Genomic DNA, 13,582 nt, shown 5'->3' with positions numbered 1-13,582 from the left:
AGGGTAGGCAGCCGTGGTCTCTTAAGCTACAGTGCCTTCATCTGAGAAATGCAGACTGAACTAGGGGATGTCAAAGGCCTTTTGGGCACCGTGGGAGTCTGAGTATGTGAACCTCAGAGCCCGGCACGGGGCTGTATGGGGACCAAGCAGCCTGCTGCGAAGGCCAGAAACCACCAAAAAAGGGAGCCACGGAGAGCGGGAGTTCAGAAGCTATGGCTCAGCCTCAGCTTGAGGGTTTGGCTGCGCGGGGGCCGGGTAGGAAAGTCCAGGTGTCTGCTCTTCTGCGCTGTGCACCTTCCAGTTGGAGCAGCCCCCTCCTCCGTGGGCAGGCCCCTGTAGTCTCTGCTTGGGCTCGGAACCTGCCCTGGGGAGGGCCACATCTGTCAACCTCATCAGTCAAACAAGGAACATCCCGGCCAGGATTGGTGGAGCTGGTCTTTTCCTTCCTAACAGGAAGCCAAGCGTCAGGCCTCAGGGGGCTGGGGCAGGCTGGGGTGGGGGAGGCTGGGGTGGGTGGGCTCCACCGCCCACCTCGCTCACCCGGGCAGCAGATGAGGAGGAAAGTCTCCGCAGGTTTCAGTCCGAACTGAATTTTAAGCGTGGCTCAGCCACTTATGTACGTGGCCCTAGGCAAGCCCCCGAGCCCCTGGGGATCAGTGTGTGCATGTGTCAAATGGGGGTAATCGTCCATCTGAGGAGGGTCACAGAGACTAAATGAGCAGGGGGCCGAGGCTACGAGCGCATCACTCCTCAGCTGCCGTCTGGCTGGAGTTGGCCACCAGCCTGTCTTGCGCTTGTACTCATGGTCTCCTTCCCCCTAGCAGGGGGTCAGTCTCAGCTGCAGGATGCAGGACCCGCAGGAGAGTGGGAACCCATCACCCGGGTCCTTAATGAGCCTTGGAGCCCCACATCTGTAGGACACACAGGGCGACCCTTTGGGCTGTCACACCCCGTGATCCCTGGGAAAGACTTATGTGGGTGTGAGCCGCAGCCAGGACCCCAAAGCTCTCTCCTTGGACAGTCCTATGAGACGGGGGTCCTGCCAGCAGCTCCAAGTTCAAGGCGAGGATGCGGAAGCACAGGGAGGTTGAGTGGCTGCCTTGCTCAAGGTCACGCAGCAAGAAGGAAGGCAGAGCTGGGTCTTAGGGGACACTGGAGTTCCTAGTCCTGCTTTGTAGATTCCCAGTTACAGCTTTGTCTACCCCCCCTCCACCCCCACCCAAACTCTGGTTTTAACAGCAACAACAAGAAGTTAAGAGCAGAGATTAAAAAATAAGATTACGGAGAGGTCAGAAAGCCAGGCCCCCAGAGTCAGCTGGCTGCTCAGGAAACATATCACCTGTCAAACACGCAAACACAGCCGCCTGGGCCCCGCCTCTTTCCCTGGGCGAGCCGGACAAAGTCCAGGAGGCCAGAGGCCAGCCTGCAGGTGCAGCGCCTGCGTTCCGCCGCCTCCCAGGGCGGGACGGCTGTGCCAGGCTTTCTCCTCCACTTTCTGCCTGAGTGGGCGGGCAGGGCTCCCACGGGATCGGTTGCAGACTCACCCAACAGGCTGGAGCGCTGAGCCTCGGGCAGGCTAGTGCGGCCCCACCCGCGCAGAGGGCAGAGCCTGCCCCCCGCCCCCCCGCCACTTCCCCCCGCCCTGCCTTAGGCTGCCCCGGAGCAGCAGTGGTCATTCCACAGCTGGAGGCCGGATCAAGGCCTCAGACGGTGGCTCCATGGAGGCTGTGGTCAGGAAATTGACAGCTTCCGGACGATCATCATCGCCACCATCGTCATCATCATCAACATTTATTTGGCGCTTACTGGGTCCAGGCCCATCACAGGCACCAACTCCTTTAAGCCTCACCATAACCCGTTATTAAGTCCATTTTACAGGTGGGAAAGCTGAGGTTCAGAGGCGAAATGATTGTCCGAGGCCACATCACTGGCAGGATGTGGCAGACAAGGTGTCTTCAGGTGGAGAGAGTGGGAGGAGAGGGCCAGGCCATCAGCAGGGACTGAGCCCTACTGTGTGCCAGTTCACGTCACACGGGTGTGGTGGGCAGGGTCAGGGTCCCCATTCCCTGCTGAGGAAGACGCCCCGGGTCAGGGCCATGGCAGAGCCGGGGGGAGCCGGCTGTGCAGCTCTGAGTCCAGGCTTCTTTACCCCACTCCACCACGTGGGAGGCCAGGGGAACAGGGCGGGTTACAGGTGGAGAGAGAGGGGCTCCAGGCTTGGGCAGGGAGTCTCCCCGTCCTCCAGCTGGTGCTCGGCCTGAACTTGCTGTGCACCTGCAGGCTCTGAGCTCTGAGAGAACTCGGGGGTCTCTGCAAGGTCACGTGCACTGTGCGATTGCTCTGGGGTCACTGACCCCCGAGGAGCAGTGCTGGAACAGAGGTGCAGGGAGCTCCACGCACAGGTGCCAGGCACTTCTGCGCTGTGACACCCAGGCCTGCGCGCATCCCAAGTCTCCTGAGAGCCCCCTGGGGAGCTGAAAAGGCCCCGATTCCCAGGCTGCACCCGGAGCAGCTCCCAGGATCCCTGGCAACAGGGATCCAGCCCCTTTCCAGTGAGTGTGGGGACCACGCTCTAGGCATTTGGGAGCAGGGGACCTGGGCCCCCCAGTGGACTTTCTGGCATCTGTGGTCCCTAAGACAGGAGGGAAGCACCTGCCTGCCACTCTGCGAGTGTCTTTCCAGGGAGGGCATCTACAGCTCCGATCCACTTCTCTGGCTCAAGGGGATTCAAATCCAGTCTTTGGGGGGGCACCATTTTGGGGGACACCACAGTCCCAGCCCTTCTGCCAGCCAGTGGCATCATTACTAGCCAATGATGTCATCACTACCCAGTGACATCATTATTTACCAATGGCATCATTACTGACCAGTGACGTCATGACTATGCAATGACATCATTACTACGCAATGGCATCATTACTGCCCAGTGATGTCAGTACTCTCCAGTGATGTCATTTCTGGCCAGTGACATCATTACTGCTCAGTGATGCCGTTTCTAGCCAGAGAGTTCATTTCTAAGGACCGGAACTGTCCAGCTGCAGGATCAAAGTCAGTCTGTCTTTGTCTCCTCTTGGAAACCCTTCCTGCCGTCTCCAGACCCCGTTTCCTTTGCTTGTTCCTACACGTACACACAGAGCGCTCACTGCACACCAGGTGCTGTACCGGGGTCAGTGAGCCAGGCAGGGCCCCTGCCTTAAGGCACCCACATCTAGGAGGGGGCCCAGGCACGTCAGTGAGCAGGTCAGGTCACTGCAATGGGACCACATGACAGACCCAGAGGTCAAACCTGGCTGTGCTGCAGCGTCCCCTGGGGACCAGGCCACACGCCTGGACATTCTGAGGACTTGGGTAGGGCCAGGGCACTGGGCTTTGTCATGTCTTGACTCCACTGTGCAGCTGGAGTTGAGAACTCAGGCAGGTGCATGGAAGAGTGGCCTGAGCTGTTTCAAGGTGCCCCCCTGCCGTGTGGAGGAGGAGTCTGGTGCGGGCAGGAAGGTGTGCTGGGCTCCATGGAAGCAGGCGTGGAGCCAGGAGGAGTGCTGGATTGGAGAAGAGACCCAGGCACGGCTCTTAGGTGTCTGCCCTGAGCCCCGCGGTGGGTGGAGGGGCTGCTGACTCCCCTTCTCTGCCTTGGGGTCCCCTCCGGCGTGTTCCACGTGAGAGCGGTCTCCTGGGAGCCTATGGAGGACTCCGGGTTGGCGTTCGCTGCTGGCTGTCTCGGGGCCGTGGACAGCGTGGTGTCATCCAGCGTCTCTCGGGACGGAGGCCTGGCGCTCCCCCAGCTGGGACAGCAGAACCTTTGTTCTAAACAATGTGTCTGTCTTCCAGGACCATCCTCTGAGAAGCTGCTCCGGAAAACACTGCTCTGCGCCAAGTCTGCCAGTGGACAGGTGAGGAGGTGGGTCCAGGGGGCGGGCCCCTGTGTGACGTCACCTACCACGTGTCCTATCCAAGCAGGGGTTGAGCCTGCACCTGACTCTGGGGCTGGAGGTGCTGTGGCCCCTGCACCACTTGGGCCCCCCTAGGCTGAGGAGGAATATCTGGGCCCTCGAGTCAGGCCAGCAGGCCCCTGTGCCATCCTCAGATGCAGGCTCACAGGGGGCCCCGTGCAAAGAAGGGGTTCTTGTGGAGGCGCGCCCTCTCCCCACTTCTGCTTCCTGTGCCCAGCGGCTCCAGGGGCGGGGAGGGGAGGGAAGCTTGGTGGCCATCCTGGCATTGTGAGCTGGCTCAAGGTGCTCACCCCACTCGTCCACCACCAGCACCCTCAGAAGAGACCTGAACATAGACTCAGGTGTCTCAGGGGCTGTAGATGGTAGACTCCTGCAGGTGGCTGAGCACTCAAAGTCCCAGCATCCTTAGTGGCAGTCCCACTCCCTCCTCTCTCCATCCATCCATCTGTCCACCCGCCAAGCCACCCATCCACCCACCCAGCCATCTGCCCACACATCCTTCCATCTACCCATCCACCCACATAGCCATCCACTCATGCATACTGCCTTCTCCCCACATGACCATCCATCCCTCCATCCATCCATCCATCCATCCATCCACCCATCCTTCCACCCAGCTATGCTACCCATCCAACAGCCCACTCATCCACCTGCTCATCCGCCCATGCCCACATCTGTTCACCCTTCTATCCAGCTAGTCTTTCATTGACAATGTTCACTGGGGGTCTACTTTGTTCTCATGAGTAGGAAACTCTCTCGTATCACAGGCCACAGGGCAGTGGGCCAGGGGGCACAGCGCTAGTGTGGGTTGTGCTGAGTTATAGTAGCCACCACAGATCGACATCCTACCACTCGCCAGGCCTTTCCCCCACATTATCCAGCTGACTGTCAGGACGAGCCTGTCAAATACCTTCTGTCTTCTTCGTTTAGCAGCTGAGTACAGTGAAGCTCAGAGAGGTCAAGTCCAAGGTCACAGAGCAAGGAGGTGATGAAAACCCAGGCAGTCTGGTGCCAGTGTGGGGAGCTGCTCCACTATCCTGTGGTGGCGGAAGTGCCCCAACCAGCAGGTGTCTTGGGGGCCAAGGGGGCAGAGTCGACAAGGCCAGGAGGTTTCTTGGGAGAGGGGTTGTTGGAGGTGATTCTCGGAAAATGAGTGGACGCTCCTAAACACTGGTGTAATCATCTCAGTGTGTAGACGGACTTGGTACAAAATGATCCATCTGATCAAGTTGAGCTGTAGCTGTTTAGAATCCGCGAATGCACCTGCCACAGAGCACAGCGCACACTCAGCTCCTCCGTCCTCAGCCCACACGGTGCCCCAGGGCTCCTTGGGAGCTCTGCCTGGGGTCCCGCCTGCCTCTCTGCCCCTGTGTGGTCAGCTTCTCTAACTTGCTGAGCAGGGGGCCGTGGTCAGCCGCTCGACATTTGCAGGAAGTGTGTACAAGAGAGCGCAGCTCTGGGGATGCTCTGTTTGCTAGATGCACCTGCCACAGCCGCCCCTCACTTCTTCAAGTGCCCGACAGACTAATAGCAGAGGTAGGAAGCCGCTAACCCCGGGGCCGGGTGTCTGACACAGCAGCTAAGTTGCCTGCAGCACAGTTGGAGCCCCAGCTCCTCTGCTCCCTGCTAATGCACACCCTGGGAGCTGCTGATGTGGCTCAAGTACACGTGGGAGACCCAGATGGAGATCCCGGCCCCTGACCTTGGCCTTGACCTAGCTCTGGCCGTTGGGGACGTTTGAGGACATTCTCTCTCTGTGTCTGTCTCTCTCCCTTTCAAATAAAATGAAAATACATAAACAAGAGTGAAAAAAGTAATTATATATATTATATATATAAATATAATATGTATATTTTAAAAGACGCTCACCCCAGGTCCGGCTTGCTGAGCCCTGACCGTGCCAGGCTCTGACCTCACCTTCTTGGGACCACAGCAGGTGCATCCTCGCAGGGAAGAGAATGAGGCCTAAAAGGTCCCTTCCCCGTGGCCACCTGCTGGCAGAGCAGGAATTTCCAGCACTTGTCCAGGAATCCTCTCGCTAAGTAGCATTGGTTCCTGCTGCTACGATCACCCTTTCAGCCTGACACTCACTGCATCTTACAGACACTTGTCCATGCACCCCTCGACCCCTTCTGCCTCAAAGGGCCCGCCAGTCTCCACAGTTGTCAGCCGGGGGCGTGGCCTTATGCCAATAATGCAACTTAATTTACAGACACAGACGTTTGAATTCCATATAATTTTCATCCATGACAAAAATCTTCTTATTTTTTCCCAGCTATTTAAAAAAGGTAAAATGTGTTTTTAGCTCACAGCTGTAGGAGAAATAGGGCTGTGAGCTGGTCCTCGGGCCCTTGTGTGAGTGACAAGAGCCCAGCTGGGGACAGTGGGTACCCCAGTCTAGACTAGTGGGAAGACCACCTCGGCAGGTGGCAGTGAGGGCTGCCAGGCTCCTGCTTGCTGGCCGAGCTGAGCCCCTTCGAGCCCCAACCTTGAACCCAGCCCCAACCTGGACAGAGCAGCCCAGCCAGCCCTGTGGAGCCCTGGCTTCTCCCTGAGAGGTGGGCACTTGGCAGTGGAAAGATGTGGGGCTCCGACACCCAGCACACAGCCCATGATCTGTGAGACTTGGGCATGTGTGAGCCCCGGCTTCCCTGGGCACAGGAGCAGCCGCCTACAGGCTGGGGTGAGCGTGGAGGAGGAGGGGGAGGTCAGGCACTGGGCCTGGCCGTGGAGATGCTGTTAAGATGACGGCACTGGGATACCTGGGTTTCAGTCTCAGTGCCACTCCCAATTCCAGTTTCCTGCTAATGCCCATCCTGGCCGACAGCAGGTGATGGTTCCAATGGTGGGGTCCTTGCCACTCCCACGAGAGACCCAGACTCAGCCCCCTACTCCCAGCTTTGGCCTGGCCCAGCCTCAGCCATTGTGGGGATTTGGGAAATGAATAAGTGCATGAGAACTTCCGTGTGTGTGTGTGTGTGTGTGTGTGTGTGTGTGTGCACGCGCGCATGCGTATCTACATCTCTCTGGCTCTCAAAGACACATAAACAATTTTAAGAGAGAGTGACGCATGGGAGCGGCTGCCCGCAGCTGACTCCACCCCCTGCACGCCCTCGTTCACACTAGGACTTTTCCCAGCACCCCGATACCCGCGAGGCAGCTCTGGAGACGCCCTCTGTAGAGGCCGTGAGAGCCAGGGCTGGAGAAACCTCTCCCACCTTTCTCTCCGGGGCTGGGCACCAGCGAGGGCTGCACACAGGGCTGCCAGGGGCTCTGGCCACGCTTGGCCCATTCTCAAGATGCTCTCCTGGCCCCTGGGATGCGTGGTGAGATGAAATCGCCATGGGAAGTGTGGCTCATCTGTGGCCACTTGGGCACTGAGCCTGGGACTGCCCCTTGGGACGTGGCCTGTGCCTCGTTCTGGGAGACCATTCAACTGCGTTCCTGGTAGGAAAGAAAAATCCACTGGCCCTGGCTCAGGCAGGTCCAAGGGGGCACCCACTGCGTGACAAGTGTTGGAGCTGGAGGCCAGACCCCCATGTCCCCCAGCCCTTCCTCCGACCTGACCTGACGTGGGTTTCTCAGACCTCCGGGACCTGGCATGAGGGACCCCCGTTTTCTCCTCCTGCAGTCCAGGCAGGGCCCAGCAGGAGGGGTCAAGGCTGGGCTTCCAGAGTCACCCCTGCCTGTGTGAGTCCCAGCCCCTGGCCTCGGGCCCTGGGAGACCCATCCAGTCTCATCCCCTAACATAGCACTCGAATCACCTGGAAAGATTTAGCCACATGCTGCTTCCATGCCTCTTCTAACAGGGAGCTCACCACCGCCCAGACAACCTTTTCCTTCTTCGGGCAGCTTTGCCTTCGGCTGTCCCTCCGTCTGCCCTTGGGAAAGGCACCTGTGGAGCTTGGTGCCCAGCAGTCTGCCAGAGGCCAGCACTGCACCCCTGGGGAGGCCAGCCCTCCCCAGGGCCACCTGCTCGGCACATGTGCAGAGCCCCAGACAAGCTCCCCCTCGGCTAGGAGGTAATGGGAATGCTGATGGTTAGCATGTCTAGAAATGGGCGAGAGGACCCAGCACAGCCCTGCACACAGTGCAGGAGGGAGAAAGGGGGCGCTCGGGCCTCAGGCCCCGTTTCCCCTCTGCTCTGTGGCCCCTTTGCAATCCCTCTCCAGGGCAGCGGGGAAACAGCTGGGCCTGGTGCCTGCCCCCAGCCCCCTAGGCCGGCCCTGCCCATGCAGCTGTCCCGGGTCAGCTGTCCTGGCCCCAGCCACCCTGCACTGACTCCCTCTGCTCCACTGGGTCCGAGGGCTGGCAGTTGTCACTCTGGGATTGTCTGGCCTCAAGGGAGGGGTATGGGCAGCCTGCCTCCAGCTTTGCCTTTAAAAATGAAAAAGTATGTATTTCAGTGTTTGAAAGGCAGAGCAACAGAGAGAGGGGAAGGCTCACTCCCCAAATGTCTACAACAGCCAGGTCTGGGCCAGGCTAAATCTAGGAGCCCAGAACTCCACATGGGTGCCAGGGGCCCGAGTGCTTGGCCCATCTTCTGTTGCCTTCCCAGGCGCATTAGCAGGGAGCTGGATCAGAAGTGGAGCAGCTGGGACTCGAGCTGCGGCTCGTATGGGATGCTGATGTCCCAGGTGGTGGCTTAACTCGGAGCTTGGTTGGGGCTCTGCACATGTGCCAAGCAGGTGGCCCTGGGGAGGGCTGGCCTCCCCAGGGGTGCAGCGCTGGCCTCTGGCAGACCGCTGGGCACCAAGCTCCACAGGTGCCTTTCCCAAGGGCAGACGGAGGGACAGCCGAAGGCAAAGCTGCCCAAAGAAGGAAGGACCCTCTGGCTCCTCTCTCCTTCCCAGAAGCCCCTTGGAATCGTCCAGTGAGGAGGGGCACAGCACGCTTGGCACTGTTTGTGTCATTTCAGAAGCGCATCGCGTGTCACCCAAGGAGATGGTGAACGCTTGGAAATCACCCGTGTGTCCAGCCCTAGGGCCGTGGCTGAGGGCCCCGTGGTCTGCTTGCGCCCGGGGCTTTTACCTATGGTTACTGGGGAGCTGAGGGGGTTTTATGGGCTCCACAAGCCCCTAGCAAGTGTTTGTTAAAAGCTGTCCAGGTGCGTCTTTTCTGGGGAGCCTCTAAGCTCCATGGTGCTGATGTACGCTGCCCAGCAGGCTGGAGTCCCGTGCGACACGACGGGATCCCGGTACAGTTCTGCTGCACAAGGGGGCGTGTCATCAGCGCACAGACATTGCGTGTAGTGGAATGAAGACGGCAGGCAGCTTAACACTCCATACAGGACGAGCCCAGCTTTGTTTAAGACCGTTTTACACACACACACTCATGTGTTATATACACACATGCAGCCCACACCTTTAATATACACACTCACATGTGCTTTACATATACATGTTATCTACACACATGCCCGTTCACATGTTACATAACTCACATGCACAGACACTCACATGCTATATACATGTGTTACACACATATCATATACACATACAACTCACATATATACATACATTGTATGCACATTCACACTTATATACATAACTCACATTACATGCATAAATGTATACACACATGCATGCTCATGTGACACTATGCACACACACATGTTACACACATGCATGTTATATATGCATATCAGTGACACACACTCATGTTTTATCTACACATGCACACACATGTTATATACACACATGCAGCTCACACATTCTATATATGCACTCATGTGCTCTGCATACACATGTTACCTACACACATGCATGTTCACACATTATCCACACATGTACAATACACACATGTTATGCACATGCACACTCATGCTACACAATACATGTTATATATGCATATGCACAGTGACACATTATGCACATGCACACTCATGTTCTTATGCACATTCACAAGTTATACACACATGCAACTCACATATTATATATACTCACATGTGCTTTACATATCACACACATGCATGTTCACATTATATACATGACTCACATGCACAAACATGCACACTCACATATTATATACACATGTTATATACACACATACTCTCATGTTCTGTACACACCTGCAACTCAATATTTACATACACACATACATTTTACAAATACATATTATGTACACATATGTAATTCACACATATACATAACTCATGTTACATACACACATGTACACTCACATGTTATATACAAACATGCACACATGTTACGTACATGTTGTATACACATCAGTGACATATATGCACACTCACATGTTTTATATGCACCTGCACACAAATTATCTACAAATATACAACTCACATTCTAAATATACACTCATACTGCTTCACAATACATGTCATCCACCCACATGCATGCTCACATGTTATTTACATACACACTCATGTTTTACACATGTGTTGTGCATGTTATACACGTGCACACCCACGTGTTACACAACACATGTTATATGCACAGGCACAGCAGCACATGTATATGCACGCTCACATGTTTTACACACACGCACGCCCACATGCACACTCTGACACGACGGTTCCTAACATGCTGGTGGTTTTACGTCTGGGTGAGAGGACGGTTTGTGATTCTCTGTATCTCTTGGGCGCTCCTCGGTGCCTGGTTATTGCCTTTGTCGTAACAAGAAGGGGGCCGCGCCGTCCGTTTTTGAGAAGGCAGAATTGCTCGCGTCAGCAGCCCCCGCAGCCCCTGCGCTGGGGGGACTCTGGGGGTCTCCCCTCTGGGTTCTGTCAGTCAGCCGCCAGCCTCAGCCTCCTGCTTTTCGCCAGAGTCCATCAGGGCCGGTTTCGGAGCCGAGGTTGTGGAAGTGAGCGTCTCGCCTCATAATCTCCCCACCAGCCGCAGCCCCATTGGAGTGGCTGAGCCACCTGCTGACAGCCAGGCGTCAGGTGGCCGATGCCTCTTGTGGGCCATACTTCCTAGGTGCGGGGCGGGTGCCGCTCATCCAGCCTCTGTGGGCCTCAGTGTCCCCTAAAGTGGGGACAGTGTTCGTCCCTACCTCGTGCAGTCACTGCGGGAGCCAGCTGAGCTGACCGGGCTGGGCAGCGGGTGCTCTCGGCCTGGGCTGCGCCCCCCGGCCGCCCTGCACTGACCTACCTGTCTCCTCTCTCGTCCTCAGGGAGCTCCAGGACCAGCAGCATGGGGGCAGCCTGTGTCAAAGTCACCAAATACTTCCTCTTCCTGTTCAACTTGCTCTTCTTTGTAAGTACAGGCCTGTGCCACCCTGCCCGCCCCTCACAGCCTCTTCTCCCCGGAGGGGACGGTGGTGGGGGCTGAGGACAGACTGTGGCCAATGGAATCGGGTGGGGGCGGCTAAGAGATTCCTGGCATTCCTGGCAAAGCACTGGATTCTTCTCTCGGCCTTTCTCCACCCGGGAGCCTCCAGAGCTTGGGAGGCCAAGGCTGCAGGGTGTGGGAAGATGCAGCCCAGGGCTCCCTGAGCTCAGCGGGGCTGGGAGAAGCCCTGGCATCTCTGATCTTGCCCTGGCCACCCCCCCTCCAGGTGAAGAACACCCCGGTTACAGCCCTAGGTCTCTGAGCGCCCCCACAAGGAGAGCAAGGGAGACTCAGCTCCGCTTCTGAGCGGGGACACCGTCCCCTGGGGCTGCCCAGATGCCAGCTCCGTGCGAACACCTGGAGCTGGATTTCCTGGGACCCTGGATTTCCCCTCTGACCTGGTACCCACTGCCGGCTGCTCGGAGTTGCCAGGATGCTGGGGAGGGGTAGGGTGTGCAGTGGCCTAGGGCTGGGGCTGTGGTTTCCCATCTTACAGGTTCACCCCGTGCTGGGAAAACATCAGATTCTGCAATCCAGCGTTTGTCCTGATCCAATTTTGTGTTCTCAAACGCACAGACTCCTAAGAGCGTGCATGGTTTTGAATGGCAGTGTTGGGCTTCCTGGCCATTTGCTGGGATCCCCCTCACTACTCTGCATTTTCCAAGGTTTCTACAGCAGATATGAATTCGGGTGTCGGGGGAGGGGGAGTTTTTTACATTACATGTGACATGGGATTCTAGAAAGTTGGAAAACAGGGAAAAGAATTCTTTGGAAGTCTCTTTCAATTTTAACTCAAGGCACAGATGTAAGTGTGTCCCCGACACATGCACACACGTGCACACAGGTGGAAGCCTTGGGACCACTCTGCCCTACCGCCTGTCCATCCCAGCCCCAGCCCCATCCCAGAGGGCTGTGCTGCAGCCCTGGTGGCACCAGCTCTGCACTCATGGTAGCCATCCTGGAGCCCACCCCAGCCAGGGCCTGGGCACTGGGGCTGCCCGAGTATGGTGGTCAGGTCCTTCCGGGCAGCTCTGACCGTCCGTATTGGTGGCAGGCTCTTGGGTCCTGGGTCCTGGCCCAGCTGACTGGACCTGCAGGGCTGGGTCGGGGTGAGTGCAGGGCTCTGTTCCTTGGATTTCAGGGACTAGAGAGTGGGGTCTGGACAGAGCCCCTTACCCCCACCCCAGCTCCTCAGGAGGAAATCAGGTGTTAACCGTGTGTGTGCTGGGCCCCTAGGGCGAACCCTCTGGAAGTGTGTGTTGGGGGTGGGGTGGCGAAGAGGGGCTTTGGTTTCAGGGGGCTGAGAGGGGTGACGAGGGCAGCAGGGGCCACACGAGTGCATGCGGGCAGCACTCCACAACCACAGTGTCCACAGTGGATTGCAGATTGCATGCGTTACCAAAATGCCTGTGGACTGAACAAGCACCCCGGGGTTTCAAGTGACCCAGGGGTGATTTAAAGCCCAGGGGACGTCAAGGGCAGATCACAGATACGGCACCGGCTTACGAGGAAGGGGCCGATGCAGCCTTGGGACTGGGGAAGTGGGAATCTGTGGCCAGCACCTTGGGGTGTTCAGAGGCCCCTCCCCACCCCGGGGCTGAAGAGCCCTGGTGTGGATGCGGATGGAGCCCACATTCCTGGGGGGAGCGGGCTTCCATCAGGTAATTACTCAGCTGGGTGGGACATGAGTGGCGGTGCTAGGAGTGACGGGTGAGGCCGTGGGGGGAGCAGGTTGGAAGGCACTTGCCTCCTTATTGGCAAGACTGGGGGGAGGGGTCCCTCGGGGTGGGGGAGGAGCAGCGTGGGCCCCTCCAGGGCACAGACCTGCACACTGGGGAGGGTTACCAGATCAGATTTACTGTTTAGAAAAACGGCTCTTGTGGCTGTATGTGCTGGCTCGGCCCACGTGACCACACGTCCAAAGGGCCCCAGCCACGTTCCTAGGGTGCCCGGTGCTGTGGCTGTTCTCGGGGAAGGATGCTGGCCCTGAGTGTCCTGACCGAGCTCCATTTGGGAATGTGGGTCAGGCTGGGGGTGGCTCACATGAAACAGGCTTTTCACCCCCAGCCTTGGTTTGTAAAAATGGGGGTGCGCTGGGGCTGGCGTTGTGATGCAGCGGGTGAAGCTACCACTGGGGACCCCTACGTCCCATATCAGAGTGCCCGGCTGCCCTCCTTGCAATCCAGCTCCCTGCTCACGCCTCCTGGGAGGCAGCAGGCGATGGCCAAGTGCTTGGGCCCCTGTCATCCACGCGGGACACTTGGATTGAGTTCCGGGCTCCTGGCCCAGCCCTAGCTATTGTGGCCCTTTGGGAAGTGAACCAGAGGATGGAAGATCTCA

General features: G+C 57.7%; 1 protein-coding gene across 3 annotated transcripts in view; it reads left to right on the top strand.

Annotated features, from left to right (window-relative positions):
• The window catches only part of CD82 (CD82 molecule), a 47,348-nt gene that overhangs the window by 16,093 nt on the left and 17,673 nt on the right, over window positions 1-13,582 (top strand). For 2 of the 3 annotated variants that reach the window (XM_070071327.1, XM_070071328.1), the window contains exons 2-3: window positions 3,829-3,890; window positions 11,085-11,167. In XM_070071327.1, coding sequence (XP_069927428.1) covers window positions 11,105-11,167 — 63 coding nt within the window. In that variant the 5' untranslated portion in view covers window positions 3,829-3,890; window positions 11,085-11,104. Of the gene's footprint in view, window positions 1-3,828; window positions 3,899-11,084; window positions 11,168-13,582 lie in introns of all 3 variants that reach the window. The other variant, XM_070071329.1, reaches the window with a different exon arrangement.

This window comes from Oryctolagus cuniculus, chromosome 1 (assembly GCF_964237555.1).
Source record: "Oryctolagus cuniculus chromosome 1, mOryCun1.1, whole genome shotgun sequence".
Lineage (NCBI taxonomy): Eukaryota > Metazoa > Chordata > Mammalia > Lagomorpha > Leporidae > Oryctolagus > Oryctolagus cuniculus.
Note: the sequence above shows the minus strand (reverse complement) of the source record. Positions and strands in the feature narration are given on the sequence as shown.